The 24,850-nt window shown below is 36.7% G+C and overlaps 1 protein-coding gene across 1 annotated transcript; it reads left to right on the forward strand.

Annotated features, from left to right (window-relative positions):
* Positions 1-1,927: 1,927 nt before the first annotated feature.
* On the forward strand, positions 1,928-22,272 carry LOC139126331 (tyrosine kinase receptor Cad96Ca-like). Its single transcript, XM_070692404.1, has 14 exons — positions 1,928-2,251; positions 6,149-6,493; positions 8,373-8,417; positions 8,903-8,947; positions 9,922-10,091; positions 11,160-11,317; positions 14,192-14,486; positions 15,286-15,399; positions 15,876-16,057; positions 16,702-16,824; positions 17,213-17,324; positions 17,607-17,703; positions 20,071-20,173; positions 21,807-22,272. The coding sequence occupies exons 7-14, from the start codon at positions 14,315-14,317 to the stop codon at positions 21,888-21,890; spliced, it is 987 nt and encodes a 328-aa protein (XP_070548505.1). The 5' UTR covers positions 1,928-2,251; positions 6,149-6,493; positions 8,373-8,417; positions 8,903-8,947; positions 9,922-10,091; positions 11,160-11,317; positions 14,192-14,314; the 3' UTR covers positions 21,891-22,272.
* Positions 22,273-24,850: the final 2,578 nt, after the last annotated feature.

Genomic DNA, 24,850 nt, shown 5'->3' on the forward strand with positions numbered 1-24,850 from the left:
ACTGAGTTTGAAGCCAGCGAGCGGCCCTGACTCTGTATACTGTTTACATTTACACGAACTCAACACTGCACTGCACTGAACAGGCACGTTCAAAACAAAAAATGAGCAGCACTTTCACGGGTCAAGTTGGAATTAAAAAACGATGTATTTTCGAAGGAAATGAAACGGAATTGCATCCCTACCGTCTATATCGAACTTGAAACATCACCTTTAAATATCATGCCATTCAAAAAGCCGACACAGTGAAATGCCAGACATGAAGAAAACGGGATGTTCATGCATCGACATCAGCAAGATCAGCGAGCTGCACGGTATCAGTTGATCAATACTGTCGCCGGTAGTACAGCATTCAATTGCAAACGATATCAACAGAGTTCAACAATGTTATTCAAATGTTTAAATTTCATTAATAATTGTGTCTATAAATTTAATTTTCGATGGTTTCTTGCGAAGAGCTATTTTATTTCGGCAAACGAGAAAACTCAACGTCAAAGGTGCAGTTGACGAACATACTGAGAGTCTCTCCATCGCGATGTCGAGAACAAGGCAAGGTGAAATCACAGACAAGGAGAAATAAACGATGAATGAAAGTTGTTTCCGATTACAGTCAGTGCATAAGAATCAGGTGGCCGAGATGTTAGATCAACGGAGAGTCCACGGACGTCATGATTATGGCAGTAGCTGACCTGGACCGAGACTTTGAATGGCTCCGTAGACACTTCCGATCAAGGTTGATAACAGCTACCGTTGTTGTCCCGTTTATGGCTGGTTCGAGTAGCATTTCACGCTTGCATCGTTTACATGGTCACTAACATACATAATATGCTATGTGTCGAACCCGGTATCGACTAGGGGTTTGCAAGCGTACTGAGTTATGTTTCACCTATGCGGCAATAAAGCAAACCATGTTGTAAACAACATAGCAGTAGTACTGCATAATGCAGCATATCGAACGGGGACTTCATGCGTAGCGCGAGCCAGACAGAGCAGACGACCAATGCATGCGGGAGGACTAAAAAATTGATAAATCGTACAGTAAGACAAGTTGTCGCTGGATATTGCATTGGTTTCACTTATTGCTTTGTCACATTAAATCATATCAGCAAATTGGAAACTGTGGAAGTGATCCGATTGTTGTGATATCAGAATACTTAAAGGTTGGAGCCATGATAAGGCAAGCTTTTATTCTTCTGCAAAGGAACTATACATTAGATATTAATGACATTTTTCAATTCCCTTTTATATTCGGTAATAATTCATTTCATAAGGAAGCTTTTTTCCATCACAGCTGTCTAACACCTTTAAAACATTTCGAGAGAGCCCCAGAGAGGCAGAGCCACAGAGAGAGAATCTTTCCAAAGTGCGTCTGTAGTTAAGCAATGGTCCATCCCTTCCAAGACCATAATGGACGAAAGCAAACTTTGCACGACATTATGTACGAGGCGAAGCCGAGTACCTTATGGAGTGCAAATTTGCTTGAGTGGCATTTTAACGAAAATATAAACGCTTTACACATCATTCAGTAGTGATATTTTACGTTATGAATTATCTTGCCATTACCCTTTGTCATTGAAGATTTTTGTTCCACAGCTTCTCCGTGATTGTTTTTGAAATAATCAAAAGAATTTATTAACTTTGTAAAAAGCACTTTATTAGAATCTCTTAAATCCAAACCATATTGTTCTACACGCAACTGATCAACTTCATGTTCACTTCCCCCTGTTCTAATAGTTTTGAACGTTTTGCGACAAACAACCATCCACTGGCTTCAAAACGAACTTGCGCATCTCCGCTCTCTATCTGTTAACAAAAATGAATTTTCAGGCAAAATCACCCTGCAGTTAGCAGAACGTCATAGCATTTACAACTTTAAATTATTAAGGTACAGTAATTGTCGTAATATCTATCCTTGTCACATTTCTTTCAGCCATCTCTGAATGTGTCCTGGAAACGGAAACACATACGAAGCTTTCATCCCTCAACAAAGCAGTTGAATTATTGTGTGACGAGAACGACGCAGGGGATGTTCGGCTAGCGAGGTGGACTAAGAAACCTGTTGGCGAATTTATTTGTAGTTTTCGTGAAGCCACACACGCTTTCTGTAGAAATACAAGTAAATATTCCATCGATAAGCCAGATTCTCTGACAATCGATGAAGTCACATGTTCCGACGCTGGCGAATATGAATGCAAGTATATTGTAGGGGACGACTATAGGCAGAGGACAAAGACCGTAAAACTTGACGTCTACGGTAAGTAAATATACTGTGTCAGATTAGAACACTTGCATTTGCTCTAACTGGTATAATTATAGCTTTAACTGTGTCTATGGCCTATTCAGAATTTGCGGAATCTCCCCCGTGTCTCAGTAAAATTTACACTCAGATATCACCAGAAAATTCCATGTTCACGTGTAAATTTCAGTTTCGCCTTGTGAGACAGGACAGCCCCTATCGGTCTCCGGATCCCTCATTAGCTGGGCTCAATCGCACTATTACCTCCTACCTTAATTATTAATCCTTCTATATATAAAAACTAAGGTTAACCATGTATTAGTTTCCTCACAAATAATCTGCATGCATTTCATGTTTTAATCCTCTGTACAGACATATTAAATTTTAACCACTTCGTATTGTGGTCATAATGACACCGAATGTTAACTACGTACTTATTACAAAATCTAAAGTGCTATAGTTCTGAAAAACATTCATCCCATAAGTTGACGATGAAATTATCTAGGAACACTGAGAATGCTTTTGGCCACATTCAAGTTCAGCTTAGGGGAGCAACATTTGATTTTTTTTTTTGGGGGGGGGGGGGTATGGGGGAAGTGGGTATGGGAGCAAATTTTTTTTCCTGTCAGAGTGACAGCAATTTTTTTTTCTACTGTCAGACCTGCATCATTTTTTTTTCAAATGGAGTAGCAGTGCAATTTTTTTATTGGTCATCAAGTTTGTAATGCGTTGTATATAAGGGAGTCGTCATTATTTACGGCCTGGAACTCCAAAATTTCGAGTGAACCCCCCCCCCCCACCTTCGCCAACCATGATGAATTTGAGTAACCTCCCTCTCTAACTCTGAAATTTTGACTGAACCCACCCCCCACTTAGAAAAGTTAAATACCAATACATGTAATTGTAAAATTTACAAAATACAGCAACAGTAAAGACCTTTCAAATCCTGATGTACCCTGCTACACTATCATCAGTTATCTCATGATGGTTCAAAAAAGGTGAACCCATCAAAGTCACAATAAAATAAAGATATAAAAGCTCACGCTATAACCAGTATCTAACCATATTTTTTTGGTTGGGGGGGTATGGAGGAAGTGGGTATGGGGGCAATTTTTTTTACTGTCAGAGTGACAGCAATTTTTTTTTCTACTGTCAGACCTACATTAATTTTTTTTTCAAATGGAGTAGCAGTGCAATTTTTTTTTCTACTGTCATCAAGTTTGTAATGCGTTGTATATAAGGGAGTCGTCATTATTTACGGCCTGAAACTCCAAAATTTCGAGTGACCCCTCACCTTCGCCAACCATGATGAATTTGAGTAACCTCCCTCTCTAACTCTGAAATTTTGACTGAACCCCCCCCCCCTTAGAAAAGTTAAATACCAAGACATGTAATTGTAAAATTTACAAAATACAGCAACAGTAAAGACCTTTCAAATCCTTATGTACCCTGCTACACTATCATCAGTTATCTCATGATGGTTCAAAAAAGGTGAACCCATCAAAATGAAATTCAAAGTCACAATAAAATAAAGATATAAAAGCTCACGCTATAACCAGTATCTAACCATATAGTATATTGTTTAATTTTGATGGGTATTATGACAGGGTTTTCACTGGGATATCTGACTGGGCAGAATTTGAAAGTATAGGAGGAGAACACGCGAGAGGCTTAGGGGGAAAGTGTTACAGGGGCTTTCCCCTATCTTGCATGGAAATTTTTAAGATATTGACGTGTGCAATGGTGCAGTCTGGTGCAATCTGAGAGGTTTTTTTAAATTTTTTTTAATAAGTGAAAGTGTTAGAACACCCCAAGAGGGAGAGCACGAGAGGGGGGTTCCCTTCTCGTATTGGAAATTTTGAGAAATTGATGTGTTTAATGGTGCAATCTGAGAGGAGTTTCAGTTTATTTTGCACTCGGTAAAACAGTTTGAAAATGACATTGAACACTGATATTTTTTTACATTTTTTGCATGATCAGTGTTTGAGTCACAATATTCAACAACCAAACAATGACAATACAGTTTGTGAAAAACAGTTCTGTTTGCCAGAGACTGAAAACAAATGAATATACGGAACGGAAAATCGATGACCTTCTTGTGTCATTTCTCCAGCTGCCAGCTTCTAATGAAAAGCCTGAATATGGTATGTTTAACAGTCAAAATGGTCATTGAACTGAGGTCAATTAAAACATATCTTTCTGTGATAATAAAGGATGAATTCACAACAATTCAGTTTTGTCCTAGATCCTGTGAAAATTTTGACAAATTGATGTGCGCCACGGTGCAGTGTAGTGCAATCTGAGAGGTATTTTCAATTTGTCTTTTACCAGTAAAACTGTTAGAAGACTCAAGGGGGAGAGCACGAGAGGGGGGTGCAAAATAAAATATGAATTCTTGGGTCAGAAAAGGGAAGGAAAACATTGAGTGCACTGAGGTGTAAAGTAGACCTATGTAGGGCATGCTTATATCATAAGTGCTGTGAAAAAACATAAGAATTGCTTGTGGTAAAAACATTTGCGCTGCCTATGGCGGCGCGCCGACAAAGAATACATGAGAATAAGGTTTCCAAATTTTGCTCATTTCTGGTACATTGTGACAATTTTTTTTTTCACTTCTGTCTGTTATGACAATTTTTTTTTCCTCAGGCCATGACAGGATCAATTTTTTTCTTCTATTGCACCTGGTGATAATTTTTTTTTCTCAAAATCCTCCATATCCCCCCCAGAAATCAAATGGTTCTCCCCTTATCGTTATGCTTCCAGCTTTGATAGACTTGTACTATTTCACTGTACGAACAGATACGACAGAAGTCCCATAGGCAAACAACAATATAAGGTCATTGACAGGCAATGCTTCTTTTCTTGGCCAACTTAGCACGAAGCAGTCTACAAAGACAGACTATCCATAAACAAATGACTATAATGTTTTCTTCAGAATAAGCAATATTTATAGACTGACTGTCCATCGTCATAACGAGTATGGTTAAGACTTAAAATGCAGTGGTCTTCTCGCTGCGCATGAGCGACGTTTTTGTTGATAAACATAATTTTTTATAAACATAAGTCTTCTCAACTTCAGTCGGAGTGAGATGGAAACGGTCCCCTACTTTGTAAACGCCTCTCTGTTAGAAGACTCAAGATCATGCAACAATAAAAAGTTAAGATCGGAAACGAACTTCAGCAGTGTGTATTTCTATTCATAAACTCATGTAAGGCTACGAACATTGAGACAATACACTCGGCACATTATTTCGCTGAGTTTACTGCACGCTGACGTCCACGGATATAAGAGCATCCGGTCTCACAGCGTACCGGCCCAGCGACAGCCTTGACCCACAACCCACTGTTGATCACCATTGCTTACTTGTTCTGGTAATACGTGGCAAGAAAAAGTCCATTGACAGGAAAAATTAAACCAAGTGGGTTTCTGTGGCATTTGACAGGAACATCGCACAGCTATGAATAGGGATGTGTCGAGTCCTGTGACTACAAGAGTCATGACAGTCATCGAACGGCGTACTGTGGGCCTATACCGTTGCTACCGTATGAACCGATACGGCAGAAGTCCCATATAAGATACCAGTACTAGTAGCCGAACCCAGTTCAAGAAAATCATGATCAAATGTAATTTCAATACAGTATGTAATTACTGTACAATATTAAGCAGATATTTAACTTAGATTAACTGTCCTTTTAATGCATGTTAGGTTTGGTAAGTGACAGATCGGCCGCCATTTTAACAAGCGACACTGTAATCAGCCCGTGATTTAGAGCGGCGTTCTTGGATATGTTTACAAATGGGGGAACCCCTCACGAGCATGCGCAGCGCGACTACCACTTCACTTTAAAGCATCATTTTAACGTATTCTTCTTCCGATTCCTATTACTTGGATGGCATTCTCTTCAATGTTGCAGATTTAAACGCTACTACGATTGAGTTCAATACCGAAGCAGTCACGAATAATGTGGGTGCTAATGTAACAGTACCAGTAGGGTCCTTTTTAGAACTTATTTGTTGGACTATAAGCAGATTAGCCGTTGACTTCATTTGGCTGAAAAACGGAAAGCAAATTGTTTACACAAGTAGAGTTGACGAAACTGGAGTTAAGGGTCAACAAGATTGCTTGACTTCCCGCAAATTGATCTCCAAGATACCGTTTGAAAACATACAATTGGATGCAGCAGGAAACTATACTTGTAGAACTATTCAGCGAGGAGTGGACGTCAAGAGGGAAGCGACTGTGTCTGTACATGTACAAGGTATGTCTAACTCTAAATAAACCTTTCCCACTGACGCACACTTAACGACTTGCCTAATCTTAGAATCGATGCAAACATTCGGTTGCATACAAACTGCTTGGTTTTATTTCTTTTCAAAGGAAAGATCACAGGGATAAGTTCAAAGGGACTTCGACTCCTATATTTATACACAAATCCATCCATAAAAATGACGTTTTATTTCAGTATACCCAGTCAGTGAACTTGTCTGATTCTGGCGTGATAATTCTTTGTTGTTATGCCACGGTGCGACATAATAGTATCCTAACGGCGCGAGCATGGTCTTTTACAAGCCCTTCTGCGTGCCACAATGTAAAGTGATCCCATCCTTTGTTACAGCAGTTGCCAGTCGGCCCCGACTTATCGGTTAATGTGACCCTTAAGTCTTTTTTTCTAAAAATGTGAAGCTTTAACAGAGATAGAATATCCAGTTACCATAGCTGCTGAAAGTACCAAATGGCTATTGAACATGATATACTGTGACAAAATTGTATAAGTCGTAAAGGAGCTTAAGTAATAATTCGAATGTCGATATTTTGATGTCAGATGTTTAGTTGAAACATAAAGGTGAAAATGTTTTTCCTTAGTACACTCTTAACGCTCTCATCAATATCACCTGGTAAAAGCTTTCTCAATCGGCTAAATTATAGCTGGATATAGTTTGCATAAAACACCGTTTTTAAAAGAAACATGCAAACTATTTTCTACGTGCTGGTATTGCAATCCGAGAAGGCTGTAGAGGAGAAAAAACATAATCAAGAGCATTCAGGAAGCAGGAAAGAAGACCGATCGATTGCGTTAGCGTATCAAATCGATAGCTTTGCAGAATTGTATTAGTTGTGTACAGACGTTTTCTTGCAACCTCCGGTCATTCACCCGTAGCTCATTGAAGACAAAAACCCTCTACGAATGCTTTCCCTGCTCATTGGAGTTGCTTGGGAGTAGCACACAAGCTTTCAAACACGAATATGGCGCTTTGTGTTGTCAATATTATGCCAAATCATTTCAATGGACATGCTCACAAAAGAACGGCCCGAATAGATTGGATCAAGTGCTCTGTATGGCGTAGAATGTCTGCCAAAATTCACCTATGGAATACTGCTGTTCGTCTATGTTGTACTGAGGTTCACCTATGCAATACTGTAGAGCTGGGATGATAGGATTCAATTATAAAATGAAATACTATATTCTTAACTGTCGTAACGACATACCGATATTACGAGATACTTCATTGTTCGAGCTGCAAGTGGTCATGTAGTCAACCTATCACTCAGCACATCATGTAGTCATTTAACAATACAAGAGCCTGAAGTCGTCATCACAAAGTTCTTGGATAGGGCGTACAACAAAATGTCATACTCATAATGAAAGTTTTCATATAGTCAGTGTGTGTAATCTAGTAGTCATCGGTGTGCTGCACGTTATAAATGGATTATTGCATTACACAAGTGAAGTATCTCATCATATTAGTATATCACAATAAAGTGTTTCATTTTATAATTGAATCATATCATTCCCACACAACAGTATTGCATAAGAAAAGTCCAGACGAACCGCAGTGTTGCATAGGTGAGATGTGGCAGGCATTCTACGCCGCGCCATACACTCTAAATGGCGAAATATTTTATACTCGCTATAGTTCCATAAGTTTACTTGGCATCGCAATGCGATCATCATCATCACCAGATCCGCAAACCAAAATAGTATGACGAATAGTACAAACAAATTTGATTGGGAGAATGATAATTGAAATAGACGCAACGAAAATGAAGAATGTAAACTTCAGAACAGAAATGCCTATTATTTGCATATTATAGATTTTATCAGGTATGCATCCTATAACCGCGTTCTCGACCCGCAGATTACACAACTACAGTCCATGGTGTCTCAATTGAACTGAGTACAGGTAATGTTATTTCATTTTCATTTTCAAGTTGAAATTTTTAACTAAGAATAAGTAATACACTTATATAAGATGTACTCGTACAACGAGGGCAAAGTATTTAGAAATGCTGCGTAATACGAAAAGTGTGCCTTGCCTATCAACTAAAATAGTATCGGTTATCATTTCAGTTTAATTTAATTTATGCATCTTGTTTCTGAAAAGATGTTCCAATTAAAGTCTAAGAAGGGCCTACGAAAGGCCTATTACAACAAAATAAGTGACCAAACTTATCGAAAACAAGAGAGAGTACAAGGAAACTACTAGCTTGGCACAAGGCCAGTAACGTCACTGAAAGTTTTCTGATAGTCATAAATTACCTGTTATCTCAATCTGCGATGATAGCTGCTTGAGCTCGTTTTTTGCTTTGAAAAGAATGTATAGGCAAAAGAAAAAATGTAATAGATTTTATCTAGTATGCATCCTATTACCGCGATCTCGATCCGCAGATCACACAACTACAGTCCATGGTGTCTCAACTGAACTTACTACAGGTAATGTTATTTTATTTTCATTTTCAAGTTGATATTTTTCACTAAGAATAAGTAATACACTTATATAAGATGTACTCGTACAACGCGGACAAAGTATTTAGAAATGCTGCGTAATACGAAAATTGGACCTTGCCTAACCACTCAAATAGTATCAGTAATCATTTCAGTTGAATTTTTGATATCGAGACCTTAATTATTGCATCCTGCTTCTGAAAAGAAAGTCTAAGAGGATGGCCCTTTTTCTGAAAGGGCCCGAGAAACGTCTTTTACAAGAAAATAAGTTACCAAACTGATCGAAAACATGAGAGAGTATAAGGCAACTTACCTGTTATCTCACCCTGCGATGATAGCTGCTCGAGCTTGTTTTGTTGCTTTGAAAAGAATGTAGAGGCAAAAGAGAAAATGTAATAGATTTTATCTGCTATGCATCCTATTACCGCGTTCCCCATCTACAGATCACACAAGTACAGTCCATGCAGTCTCAACTGAACAAACCTCAGGTAATGGTATTTCATTTTTATATTCAAGTGGATTGTTCAATAGGAATAAGATATACACTTGAATAAGATGTACTCGCACCGTTGGGTACTAAGACAGCGACGTATTTAGAAATGCCGCATTATACGAAAACTGTGACTTTCGTTTCCACTCAAATAGTACTGGTTATCATTTTAGTTTAATTGTTTTCATCGCGACCCTTATGTGTATCTTAAACGGTTGTTGGTCATAACGATCGATAAAAAGAAGTCTCTAATACGGAACCTCTGTTTTGGTACTCCAAGGCAGACAATGCTCACACAATCAAAGAAATTCAACAATCATCGACAAGCAAGTTTCCTCCTCAGAAACCCCCGTTTTGCATTTCTATAGCTGTACAAACATTATCACGTTTACCTCTGTTAAATATGTCGACGAGTAAATTGTTATTACGTACAAAGCCTTTAAGGTAGTTAATGGTATAAAATATGTAACAGATCAAGTGTCAAAAGTAATTGAATCTCTTTATTTTCTTCTAAACCAACAGGCACCGGTAGATATCCACTTACGTCCCTAGCCATAGAAACGTCAGAATTTAGTGTCAATAACAGTTCGGCAAATGAAACTCCCTCAAAAAGCATTACTGAAATAATAACGACAAAGACAGGTAATATTCTTAATATTTAATACCTCTTTCTCATAGCAAACTGAAAACTTGTGGATATCATAAAGAGATCACAAGACTGTGGAAAAAATGTGGGTTTTTTTTCGGAAACGAAAGCCGAAATAAAACCAAACAGATTTGTGGCTGTATATAATACCCAACGATGCAGAAAAAATGCATTTCCGTTTCCTTTATCGGACGTTTAGAAATGAACATATAATTATCAATACTCTTAATTTCAACGCATTTAGATACCAAAGGAATATCTTGTCTCTGTCCAGTGCAAATGTTTTTTTAAACATTTATTGAGAAAACCTGCGTATGTTTCGTTGTTTCTCAAAAACAAAATGGCAATTCCTACGACATTTATTTGAGTATGTGCAACAAGACTGTTTGCTATGCGACAGGCAGCATGAGGTTATCTCGTCCTACTTTTCGCATAATCTCGTGCAATTATCAACCACGCATGAAATCTCTAAAATGTCTCACACCTGTGAAGCTCATTTTAATATGAAAAGGCCATAGATCATCCAGACGACCGTGACATAAAACTGGGTGCCGCGTTTCTAGTCTGTTTTTCTCTTTGCCTGTGACTTTTATGCTCTGCACGACGGGTTCATATTGTTTTTCAACCTTCTCGATCGTATGAATCAGTAACACGTTTATGTTAGTCGCTTGCCGCATCGGTTTTCAATAATTGTCTGCGCATTCAATACAACTATTCTATAGATAATGCCAGTACATTCCATAAAAAATTGAACTTTGTTCATGAATTTCAACAAAGCTACGACGAGAAAAAAAATTAATTTTCATGGTTCAACATTATGTATAAAAAGTGAACGCCTTTCATAGAGATTACACGTTTTCAGACAATAAGGTAACGCTCAACAAAAAGGAAGGTAGCATATTTAAATCGGATTCCAGGTAAAGCTACTTTGAATTGGAGATCTTCCATAGAAAGTCTAAACAGTGTTATGTTTATTCCGAAAAGCGTTCGCAAATACTAATTACAACTTAACACATCTTACTGAAATATTGTTTTGATACGGATTGTTTATATTTGTATTGCAGTACAGGGTGTTGACGAAGGCGGAATATGGACAAAGTTCAAGATACCAATAGTTACAGGCAGCTGTGGTATTATAGTCCTTTTTGGAATCATTGCCACTGTGACTGTTTGTTTATTAATCAAGAAGAGAAGAAACAGTAAACATTCATTGGAGGTATCGGTAGGTATCGTTTTGCATTTGTAGTGTGTATACAGAGTGTCAAATGCAGAATTCAGAAACATACATATTAGCAACATAACTAAGGCCAAAAAAAAAGTGTGTGTTTCCGGTAACCCGACCTACCCTAGTTCAAACCCTTCGACCCTAAACTTTTTTTTGGACCTTGAAAACAAATCCCGTGAGATTGGCTGGGAAAAGTTTTAAATCACGGGCGATTTCATGACGTCTTAAACAACAATGTCGACTGCTTGTGCAAGCGTGTTTTCTTTAACATGTGAGAAATGCGATCACGTTCAAAAAAAATTGTAAAAAGTGTGAAAGAGGCTCCCCACCTAACTATCCAAAATGTTTTTGTGTCGAGTTTGTGTTTGATTCGTTTCAAAAATGTGTTCCTACATTCTTATCCGATTATTTGTGTTATTGAAAATGTTTGTTTCACCTCGGATATTTGTAGGGAAGTTTGGATTAGTGTGTACGGTAATGTTTTGTTTGTGTTGGAAAGCTTATGGCGAGACACAGCCGGACCTATGGTGTTACAAAGTTGATAGAGTGGCCCTTTGACGCTTGCGTTTCGAAACCCGAGTATGGTTTCTCATCAGTTCTTTCCTTAGTTCATAGTTCTTTCCTTAGTTTGTTTGTGAAAATTTGTTTTAATGTATTTTAGTGGTCTTGCTCTTCGAATAGCGAGGCAAGAATATCAATGTTTGGGTCTCGTTGTGAGTCCGTTTTGTGGTCTGGTTTGGTTGTTTTTTGTTTCTTTACTTCTGTAAATTTTGTTTTGACTAGTGTGTCTTTTAGGTTTTTGTTTCTATTGTAAGCAATGATTGGTGATTCTGGGAATAGATTCCTTAGTGTTGAGTCCTTCTCCAGGTCAGCCCAATGTTTCAAAAGATCTTTTGTTTTTATGTAAGGGCTGTATGTTGTACTGAAGATGAGTTTGTTTGTTTGCTCTTTACGTGTACTTATACAGTTTGTTAATGTATTACGAATACTGTGGTTATTTTTTCTGTTATATTCGTGATTTCATTGTTTTTGTATTCTCTGTCGAATAGTTTGTTTCTAAAGAAAGCGACTCTTTTAGTAAAGTCGTCATTGTTGTTACAAGTGCGAGCGTATCGAAGGATTTCACCTTTGATAAAGCCATTAAATGTTGCTGTCGGGTGACACGATTCTCTATGTAGAAATTGGAATGTGTCTGTTGGTTTAGTATGTGTTTTGATGTCGAGGATATTTTCTTTGTGGTATCTTGCACTTTTGAAAACTACTACATCTAGGAATGTAATTTCTCGTGTTGAGTTTTCGTATGAAAACTTAAACGTTGGGTGCATTGTGTTGATTTTTTGAATGAAGTTAGTGAGTTCGGTTTGTGTTCCCAGAAAGATTGCAAAGACATCATCTCTGAATCTTTTCCAGAAGTAAATGTTGTTGTGGTTGTTTACGATTATTTTCTTTTCAAGTTCATGAAAAGTAATGTCTGCTATCTCTGGCGAAGCATTTGATCCCATGCTGGAGCCGCGGGTTTGGTGGAAATATTGCTTGTTAAATTCAAAACTGTTGTGTTTTAGAATTAGTGAAAGCATTTCTATTAAGTCTTCTGTGAGTGGTTTTTTGATGCCGTAATTTGTATGAAGCGAGGTTTGTGAGTTTAATGTTTCACCGACTAGCCGAATCGCTTCGTCATGAATTGTGTTTGTGTACATCGCCGCCACGTCGAGTGTTACAAGAAATGCATGTTGGGGGACATTTGTTTTTTCTATTTCTTGTATGAAGTTTGTTGTGTCTTTTATATATGACGGTTGTTGCTGGACCAGTGCCAGTGGTTTTATGAAGTAATCCAGGAATTCTGAAATTCTGTTAGTGGGACTGGAGCAGCCACTAATTATTGGTCTCCCTGCAAACGTTGAGTTTTCAGGCGGCGGTTTGTGAATTTTAGGCAATAGTACCACTGTGGGGTACGGATTTTTATGTGTTTTGGATCGAGATACTTATAAGTATCATAGTCGATGTGTTTGTTCTCGTACATTTTGTTTAATAGTTCGTGTACTTTGTTTACTGTTTGTTCTGTGTCGTCACTGTGTAGTTGTGTATAATACTGAGTGTTGCGTAATTGTCTTTCGCATTCGTGTATGTAATCTTTTGTGTTGACAATGACGATGCCTCGACCCTTGTCGAAGGGTATTAAAATATTCCCATTTTCTTTCTTGCAGAGAAAAAAAAAATTACCAAAAAAAAAAAATTTCCGACCTACCTACCCTATTTCTGAAGAGCATGTTACAGGAAACACACAATTTTTTTTGGCCTAAGAAGATGTTGCATCTTAAATTGTACGCGGCAAATATACGGTTCAGTACAAACCTTTGTACTAAAATGGAAGAGCACTCCTAACATATGTGCCGTACTGTAACTGGTGTAATCAAAGCCCGGGCAAGAAACAATTTAAGCAGATACGGCAACTTTAGAATATTACTTAAAATATATTTGATATTCCAGTTATTGTCACTTCATGATGAAATATATAACATATACGTGTTTTATTAGTACTAAATATCATATGCATAAAATCAACATGAATGAAGTCGATGTATGGCTGTTAAGTGGCGCCCACGCAATGTTCAGTGTGTAGATATATTTAACAAGACAATGAAAGGTTTTAAACTATTCGAGTACAAGAAAGTTAACTTCACATTTTTTATCTTAATTAACTTAAACGTTTACCACTGCTAAAATGCCCATGAATTGCCCTCGTATGGTTTCCTCAAGTTATATGAAGATTATGAAAAAAATGATGATGATGATGACGATAACGATGATGATGATTGTGATTACAATTTTTAATATTATTATTATTATTATCATTAATTTATTTTTCCACAGTCAAAAGAATTTTGCAGTACTGTCAAAGAATCTAACACATGCGAATCAACTGTAAAGTACGATGTCGAAAGTGAGCAAATTGACTTTAACCCTCCAGGTACAAGTGAAGAGTTGACACCATTTATGCTTAGTAGGTGGCAAGATGGTAACGAGTCATGGGAAATATGTCGCGAGAACTTAGAGTTCTCATGCGACACAATACTTGGCAGGGGAGAATTTGGTGTTGTACGAAAGGCCATTCTTTATGGCACAAATAAAAACAGTAGAAAACAAGTAGCTGTCAAACACTTAAAAGGTGAGACATTTGCAGAGCTACTGTATCGTTCAGCGTTTTGTTATTGTTTCCCATATAGCCATATTTCGTGGCAATTATAGACATGTTTTATTTTAAAATGCATTTGTACATTGTTTTTCAAGAATTTGATAAGTGTGTTTTTACCGCTTTTTTCACTATTGTTTTTCTATTTGTACTTTAATATAAAGCATATTCATTTATCTTGAGAATATATATATATATATATATATATATATATATATATATATATATGTAAAGCATATTTTGCAAACATTCTAAAGGCGGATAGATAGATAGATAGATAGATAGATAGATAGATAGGTAGATAGATAAATAGACAGACAGAGGGGGAAGGGAGGGAGAGACCATCCATTCCTGTTGATCACAAATCTCACGACATCCTCATTTGCTAATTTTGTGTAAATACGAATAGACTAATGCAGAGTAATCTAAACAATGACATTGTACATAATGAGAGAATATTTTCAGAATCAGTTTATAAGCCAAATAAATTTCAGCATATTACGTAAACATTCCATTTAAATACACACATACTTTATTCAATGTCAGCTTTAATCAGATTAATTAGATTAATCAGATGAACTATTAACATCTCTATCATTTCACATGCTTCTACAACATTTCATGTCCTAAACATATTTTTGTTGCGACATAATTATGTGCCCATACGCATTAAAATTTAACGACCATTCAAACACATATATGCGAAATGTTCTGTGGTGTACTGTACCTTAATTTGTCATTGTTGTGTCACTTTATTTTTGCTCTAAAAATATAGCTCATGCATCTGATGAAGACCGCCAAGATCTTTTACGGGAATTAGCGATAATGAAATCTTTAAAAGATAGTCACCCTAATGTGGTCGAATTACTCGGATGTTGCACAGATAAAGGTAGTAATTTTTAATAAATTATCGCAATATAACCCCATTGCTTCTGAAGAAAATATCACTTTATCGTCGTATTTATTAATTCTATTGCATTATTGCAGTTTGCCTCTACTAGCAATTCGTTTATATACTCTGTTTCAATAAGCCTTTAAAAAGTCAAAACGTGAAGACTACACGTCAACTATACCATGTCTTAAAATTGTCGACAGCTGACAATCATCAAAGCCAATGGCGGTTATCTACTTCTGACACTGTCAAGCTAAATGCGTCTTTCTGCAAATAAATTCAACACCTAATGCCATTAAATTCGTTTGAAACTTATATATATATATATATATATATATATATATATATATATATATATATATATATATATATATATATATATATATCGATAATTTTGTTAGAAATATCGTCCAATGAATGGGGACGTCGGTTATATAGACACCAAAATTCTTCGAATTCTTTATTTATTTCAGATCCTGTTTACATTGTACTTGAGCTCGTGCAGTATGGCAGTTTACAAAACTATCTTCTGGGCAGCAGATCACAAAGAGTTTATGAAAATCTTCATCCAAACAGTCATAACTTAACAGCTGTCGATCTACTTCAGTTTGCATGGCAAATCGCTAGAGGGATGTCTTTCATTTCATACAAAAAGGTGATAAATGATAAAAATGCTAACATGATTGCACATTTGAAATGAGTGTCGAGAAACGTTATACAAAGATAGCTACTTCTTAATTCCTTGACAATGAAGACAGATTGTAATCTCTTCCGTTCCTTCCAATATCCTGTGTTTACACATAGTTTTAATTCTTTCTGACGTGTGACTCATCTCTAACCAATCAAAGTCAAAGACGCTTCGTCACTTATCCACCCACTGATACATTATTGTAGCAGTAGTTCATCGTAGCTGTAGTAATAAAGTTTGAAGAAATACAGTCGACGCCTCTGTCTCCATCACTTGAACTCAAAAGATCCTGTTTCGTAAACAATCCCACACAATGAGTCATAAGTTGAGGAAAAACACTTCTGTTTCATAACAACCTTGAGGTTCTAGTGCCGGTCCATGTGAAATGTACTCCCCTGGACAAGTTCCAGTTGACTAAGATATACGTGATTATGTGAATAAAAAGAGTAGGCAGGATCAGGTATAAATATGACATACGGGGAAATGCAGAGGTGGCTAGGCTGAGTTTTTTGTTCTCCCGCATCATATTCGGGAACATCGCTTACGTATTACACATTATTTCAGAGAATGCCACTCTTTATGTAAAATTAACATTGACTATACAATACCAGTGCATCCACAGGGATCTGGCGACAAGAAACGTCCTTCTCGGCGAAAACAGGTCTTGCAAAATATCAGATTTCGGTTTAGCCCGGGACGTCAGCGGCTACTCCGTATACGAGCGAAAATCACAGGTAAACAATGTACAATCGGATTTTTCAAAAGACAGGTATATCCATTGATAGAATTGATTTATTTTTTACTTGCTTGTGCCGTGTTTCTAGTAAGTAGTAAGTAGTGCGTTCATTATTTAGCCATAACACTCTTTATCTACAAAATAATTACGAGAGTATCGTTATCATTAAATGCACTGACGAAGTTTTAATAATTTACTCGATGATTATCAGGTCAATTCATTCGTTAAATTAATCATTTTGAAGTCCAAGGATCGACAGCGCCTTTTTCCTGGCTTCCCTTATGATGTTCTCGCAATGACTGTTTCAACTCTGCTATTGTCGAGTGAAAGTAGACGAATGAATGACTCATTACAATTATTCTTAAAAAGATAATGATGTCTTTCAGGGTCGGTTACCACTACGATGGATGGCCTTGGAATCCCTCATAAGCTCAATCTACACAACGAAAAGTGACGTATGGTCCTTCGGAATTCTGCTCTGGGAAATTGTTACACTTGGTGAGTTCACGTCGTATTTATCTCTCATTTTAACTTTAATAAATCTTATAAAGCGTGACGGCGAGGACGAAGTACATTGAACCGAAATACTGTACACTGTGATCTTTACTTAAAAAGATAGTTGACCATCGAGTGAACATCTAATATTTCTCAGGATATTTTTCGCAGTGACTTTCTGGACAAAAGGTTTTTGAAGACACTTCATACATTAACCAAAAATAAGTGCACATTAAGCAGAATTGGGGATATATCTCCTTTGCTGATTTACAAATGAATTTTCAGGGTCGACACCATATGCCGGTTTATCGTCAAACGAGGTTATTAAAATGCTGAGAGGCGGAAAGAGGATGCCAAAACCTCGGCACTGCAGCGATGAAGTGTAAGTTGTGACTACATTCATTTATTTTCGTATTCTAAAGAATCAGTCAATATTGAGTGAATATGTTTTTCAGTACGACGACGAACACGGGTGTCATTTTTAGAAATAACTCTCAGTAAAGTCCATCACCAAATGCGTTGAGGACATAAGGCTGGGCAATATAAAGAATATATCTCTTCAATTTTCCCGTGTTTGCTTGCGAAAATGTCTAAAAGTAGTCTGCAAATACTTTTACCATACGGCATACGTAAGTACTTGATCAGTAATCGCATTAAGGTAGTATGCGCCACGAAAGAAAAATAATTAAACTTTTGATCCAACTTTCCTAAATGAACCTTTCAACCATTCTTTTACCAAATCAAGAATAAAAGTTATGGATCACCGTGCAAATTTTTGTACCAGAGTGACAAATTAACAACGCTTTTCCGATATTTGAAATTTAAAAGGTCGCCATCCCTGTGTTGGTTTTATGGAAAAAAGAATAAGTAAGACAATGGAAGATTTTCTTACACCATGAGCTTTAAAATGAGTCCATACAAGTGTTAAATCAGAAACGACTTGATAAAATTTGAAAGCCTTAATATATGTCCCCGAGGCACGTTCTACCTTATGGTGCATAGACTGTTATTTCATTTTTTAAAAGGTTGCTGTCAGACCTGTAGAAAATATCGTTCATTATAATTATTTATAAAACCTATTTTTAAAATTAACACGATTGGAACTAATTTGGGAAAATTGGATGGGAGTAATTATTAGGAAAATATAACGAAATCGAAATTTTTACAGCTGAAATTTTACAAAATGATAGAATAGTGTACAATTTGAAATATTGTTCTCATCGAACAAAACAACGAAAACACAACGAGTTTTGCATAACTCTTTCATCGGATTCATTTTCATGAAAAAAAGTTCATTTTTGTGTAAATGTACTAAAGAAATGAGAAAAAACGCTTAAAATTTCTCTAATTGACGACTTTTGAGTCAGGGCACTTTTGAAATGCCCTGACTTTTTCGTGAATTTAAGGCTTCATAAACATTAAATTGAGTCAGGGCGCATTTTAAATGACCCTGACTGACTTAACAGTAAATCAATCGAAAAGCTTCATTTTGGTCGAGGAAAAGTGACACACTGAGATTATTACTGTTGTTTCAGTAATGAAGAAACTACAGACAAACTCTCATTTTTTCATTTAAATATGAATATTGTTCGTATGTTTTGAACAATATTGCATTAGGTACTATCATGCACTGATTCTTACTCATAACACTTCAACAGCATTGTAAATTTTGGATAAAATTTTAAAGATGGTAGGCAAATATGGTGTAATATTAGACAAATTTCTAAACTTTTTGAGAAATTTTGCCAATCCAATTATCCCAATTTAGTTCCAATCGTGTTAATTGTAAAGTTTTAGTCCGTGAGCTAAAAGGGTCCCCAATAAGTCACCTACATGGGTATTTTTGGTCTTCAGAATATACTGAACAATTAAAGGATGTTAATCTGAATCTGAATTTGAAAGAATACGTTGTATGAGCAGATAACTGGTATGTCATCATAGGGAGAATGAGGGCGCACCTTAACTTAATCGCGTTGAAGAGCAGCTTTAAAAGCAGCACTTGAATCAACGTTAACAATGCTATCATCAAGTTAGTTCAAATCAATTATAGTTCACGGGAAAAAGAAGTATCTGTAATTTTCTGTGTTACAACGAATGAACTTGAACAGCGGGAATTGTTTGTTACAAATCTTTCAACAATATTGGAACTAGAGTAATCTTTGAATGACCTAGGTTTGATCATTGACAGCTGTTTTGGTCTTTGGGTACGAAGATGCGGGACACTTGGCACGAGTACCGTCACCACTTTAAACAAGAAAACTAAACGAAGATCTTTCCTTGTGTCCAGTAGTATCGAAATGCCGTTAGTTTTGAGAATGTTGGATATTCTACCAGGTTCTCTAGATTTATAATCATTAGCAATAGATCAGTTGAAGAAAGGGATCCCAAATGGTACTCCATTATTCAAGGGTAGAGCTGACGAGCGATATGTAAGCGTTATTCCGGCAAGATAAACTACAGTGTTCTGGATTTCGCCCGAGAAAACCTAAGGTCGCGCTGGCTTTCTTTGATATATTTGCTATGTGAATATTCCATTCTAGGTCATCAGATAGCATAAAACCAAGATATGGATACTGGATATTTATCCAGTTCACCAAATTTGATTTATTCTCCACATTTTAAATGCTCCGGCTCGATTTGACTTATTTGAATTGTTTCACAAATTTATTATATCAGACATACTTCCGTAGCTACAAGGTAAAAGTGTGTTGATGGCGAACTTACATTAGTCGTTTTACAACTCACTTAGTTACAGAGTTATGCACCAATGTTGGTATGACCAAGCCCAGGCAAGACCTACATTTTCGGAACTTGGTGTCAAACTGGAAAAGCTGATCAACGAAACATCAAAGGTGCTGTACATTAGTTTTATTGTCAATTTATAAAGGAGATTTGCCTGTAAATGTTTCAAGCAAGTAATTGTCAACAAAGGCAAACTTTCCGCTTTTGATTGGGAGGTTGTCGATGGAAGTAAATTGAAATCAATAAAGTGCACAAGAACAAGGACATGAGCTACCAAAGATCTGTATGTGACTGATACCTATATTTGATTGTATTGTAACCAAGTAGACATAAGTATGAATGAATGGTATAGGGTTACGTCGTTTTGCCAAGTTGCACAGAAACGAAAGTCTTAAATGTCATAATTCAAGTATTCTGCAAGGAACTGGTCCAGGCATGTCAGAGTAATGGCCCTTAACATGAAAAGATCAAAACGCAAGATATGAACCCAAAAAGTCCCCGTGTTCATTAGAGAAGAGACTTGCTATTATTAGCAAGATACTGCTTTCTTGACAGTCAAATCTTTGCATGATCAACATCTGCAGCAAGCATCATTAGATTTAATGAGGTCATTCAGGATATAGATCGCTAATTACAAACATTCTTCTCCTGTGTAGAGGTCCAACTTTACTGCAAAAATCTCGGTTGGCTCAAACCATAGTGGTGAAAACGGAAAGTCAATCTGGACTGCCATACTAATTACGGAAGGTCTTTAAATATGCCCTTTAGTAAATAACTGGCAGGATGTTCCTAGATGTTTTTGCATGCTATTGTAACACTGTGACATAATCATCTACATCAAGTTTCATAAAATTTTATGCAGTGAGCTGCTGGACATTCGCTGTTAATACCACAATTATTTAAATATGCAAATTAGAAATAAATTGAAACGATACCACTTAGTGTAATGGGACAGCGACGCGCGCGCGACGACTGTTGACATGACAACTCTAAAGGTAAACTAACAAAATGGCGTCCCCTCTCTGCGCGAGCTTCGTGTCGTACGACGATCGAAATCTGGATATATTTAAAGCTGAGCAGTTACAGTTGTACTAGCATATTGCACCTTAAAATGTTCCTTCTGTATGGCGATTTTTGTATCCCGGTGTCTTTCTTCTTGGGTTTCATTGAGATATGGACGACTTGCAGCGATGTCGCGCGTGATGTTGACATCTTCGTCGTATACTTTATGAATGAAGCCTGTTCACATAAACATTCTGATATTTATGCGCAAGGCGTCATAAAGTAAAGCCTCAAAATTAAAGGTTTTTCGTTCTATTAGTAAAAATTCCCTAAAATTATGGGCATGGGTATATGATAAATCGGTTATTACCCATATCGCCTGTTCCTTTTGTCGTATCAGCGTTCGTGTCATTTGTGCTGCGACTTCGTCTCGTGTCTGACGCAGCACAAATGACACTCATGCTGATACGACACAGGAACAGGCGATATTGGTAATAACCTCTAATTATCCTTGGCTTTATCCGCGGGGACTAATATATACAAGGCTCACAAAACTGATCTCTGATAACGACTTTTCTTATCAGTCGTGTGACTATTTGTCATATTTCTTAGTAAGAAAATGACGTTTGTGTTCCATATAGAGAGCATCGCTGAAATAAAAGGGAACACAGTCACAATATTCTTATTTGTCCGTCGTAAAATATTACAATCATACTGCAACATTCCCGTTTTTCTCAGCAGGCGCATTTGGAATTGGACAATTTTGAAAGTCATCTTTACGTCAACATACCGGTTGAAGAATGGCCACTCGGGGAAAAAATGTGAAATTCCTCCCGTAAAATTCCAACAGACTTTATGATCAACGATTCCATTCAATCAGGTGGTACTAGTATTTCGGAAATGTATATACAGTTCCCAAAAATCGTCATTTCTGCATCGACTTACATTCAAAAAATTTAAACGTTTCTGGGATACTTTAAACCAGCAGTGAAGATCTACATAGAGACTGCAGTTGTGGACAAGCTGTATATTTCGACTTTTGATATGGAATAGCTGGGTGTACCAAACTCTGTGGAAGCGGCCACGTTGTCTATTTGATTGCCGGGGGAATATCCTGTTAACGAATGTATGCTTACATATGAAATCTATAGAAGAAAGACATTATTTTATTTCGCGTGTGTTTGATGGATATGAAAAGCAAAGTATTTACCATGTAAATGATCTGGTTCGTCCTACCCCATCCCACTCACTTTTTACAATGTTTCATTGTTTGTGACACATTGGAATATTATTTGAAAACCGCCATCGTTTCATGTCTTTTAAAATGTTATGTTTTGTCAAATATATCAAGTAACGATGTGACGTCATTAACTTTACTTTTACATTCGAAATAGAGCACAAATTTTGTTCACTGACATGTGGAATTTGAAAAAGATTGAAATTTTACGACACGCACGGTATATTCGTTTTACTGCCAATTCACTATGTAAGGTTATGTCGTCGTTCACTCATTTAATTTTCCGATTTTTGCACAAAATTATCAACAAAGTCTACATTTTAATCTTTAATAAGATAAAATGTAATGATACTTTAAAAATGTATCATAAAGTGTTTCCAAAACGTAATGTTTCTTTTACATACCGAAACTTTAAATGCTGCCTGAAATGTAAAATTAGCTTCCAAACTTTGTCAGTAATTCATGTCTTAGCATTTGTTAAGAGTGACTTTCCGTTCCATATGTATGGCATTTTATTAAACCCTGTTGCAGATTACCACGATTAACTATGATACTAGGTTAAGAGCTTAAGTTAGCTTAAGATGTTAGAGTTGATGAGAGATTCTTCCTCTCAAGTTACAATAAGAGGAAGAGAATACAAGAGAATACCTTAGCATCACAAAAACAAAGTTTCCTTGTACGGCAAATATGAGAATGCTTCTCTTGAGAGTGTAAATAGTCCTTGTCGGTATTTTCATGCATACTAAACTACAGTGACATTATCGGAGTAATCTTACTGTCTCAATGGCATAAGTGCGCGCTCTCTGTAGCACGTGATTCGAGGGAGATGTTGTCACGATTCTTAGTTGATGTAATAATTTAAGTGATGACTTTGTGCACACTACATTTGTATTCACGGATTTTTTTTTATTTTGTTGTGGTATGATGCAATTATCTCGCGATTCTGTATGACAGAGTTTGATAAGTGTAGCGGATTCTGCTGATTCATATAACGTTCCTCTCTGTGAGGACGGATTTGTCAAATCCTGAAGAGTACACAACTTTTGTATATATATGAACTATTCGGCTCTTATTATTGTACTGCACAAATAACACTTCTGTCAAATTCGCATTATATTAAACTTTCTTAATTTGTTGTAAAACATCCGCTCAGAAATTAAATGCGTGGTGTTTCTTTTCCTCTGACCGATCATTATATGTCAGCTCTTTGTGTTACAGGGAACCAGTCGTCAGAACTGCGCCTGTGCGAATTTCTTTTGTACAAACAATGTATTTCGTGCACGTTATCGAGGTGCACCTCATCATTATAGCAGCAACATATAAATTATACGATGTAGATTATAACAGACATGTTTTAACTTTCATCAATCACCATCGTACCTTGCAATGTTTACATTGGGCGTATGGGTCCCACACGACCTCTGAACGCAGCTACCGACGATTACATCACTTTTAGTGTCAATGTCTGTCACAACCTTGAGTACGAGGAACAACCATAGCAATAAGAATTTATCTCAATATTATCCCACTAGTTTTCTTTTCTCGGTGTATTAACAATCAGTCAATGTGAATCTATCATCCATCCTGTTTAGGTTAATATTTGTCAGGTTTTTATGTGTCTGAAAAAGTTCTTAATTTAGAGAAAGATGATGTTGTATGAATATGGACTGTGTGTATGTGTGTTTGCGAAGTTGATTTCTATTTTTATCACATTCCGAATAATAAGATGACCATTTGAATGTAGTGCTTGGATTACTTTATGAGAATTTAGCTCTCTCCTTCCGTTTAATTTGTACACCTTGATTCTCCGAAAGTGACAATGAATGACCTTGTATTTTGGTCTCATTATTTACCCAGTTCTCGCCGCCTTTTGAATAAACTAATTATATACTAAAGCAATTGAGGGTGATTATTTCTTGGAGTGGTTAGCACGTAGTGGATACAAAAGTAACTGGGCTCCTCCATAGTAAAAAGATCGATGACAATCAAAACAAATCGACAAGGCATTGACTGGAGCGCACAGCTGACCCTTGCATAGGATTCGCAAGGTAGTCCCCATTATGCAGTCAACTACAACTGACTCAAAGAAACCATCTGGAAGCAAATAAAGCTGAAGCCGCTGAACAACCAGCCAAAGCAGAATCTCAAACTGAAAATCAAGAAGAAATTACTCAGCCAGGAATTTCATAGTGAAAACAAAAGTAGGGGCGGGTCCCAATGCCAACACACTCTCTTGATTTTCCCGGAGTTCTGTGTCAACTGATGTTTTCTTAGATATTACTGCTATGTGCAAGTCTAAGGGGATAAAAGAATGCATCTAAACCTTCAGAACTTTAGATACACATTAGGTACTTTGTTTCAAAATGTTAACTTGTCCGAAAAATCGGTATGTTCTCAAAGAGAAGTATAATAAACACTATAAACAAACTCAAGACACACGCCTGTGCATTCTTTGTCTATCCAATTGCCTCTGTGTAATTAATTGGCTCTTATCATAGTGTATATTACTCCAAAAGTAGTTAAATAACACACTGAGAAAATGACTTTC

Source organism: Ptychodera flava (genome assembly GCF_041260155.1).
Source record: "Ptychodera flava strain L36383 chromosome 3 unlocalized genomic scaffold, AS_Pfla_20210202 Scaffold_27__1_contigs__length_13241970_pilon, whole genome shotgun sequence".
In the NCBI taxonomy this organism is placed as follows: Eukaryota; Metazoa; Hemichordata; class Enteropneusta; family Ptychoderidae; genus Ptychodera; species Ptychodera flava.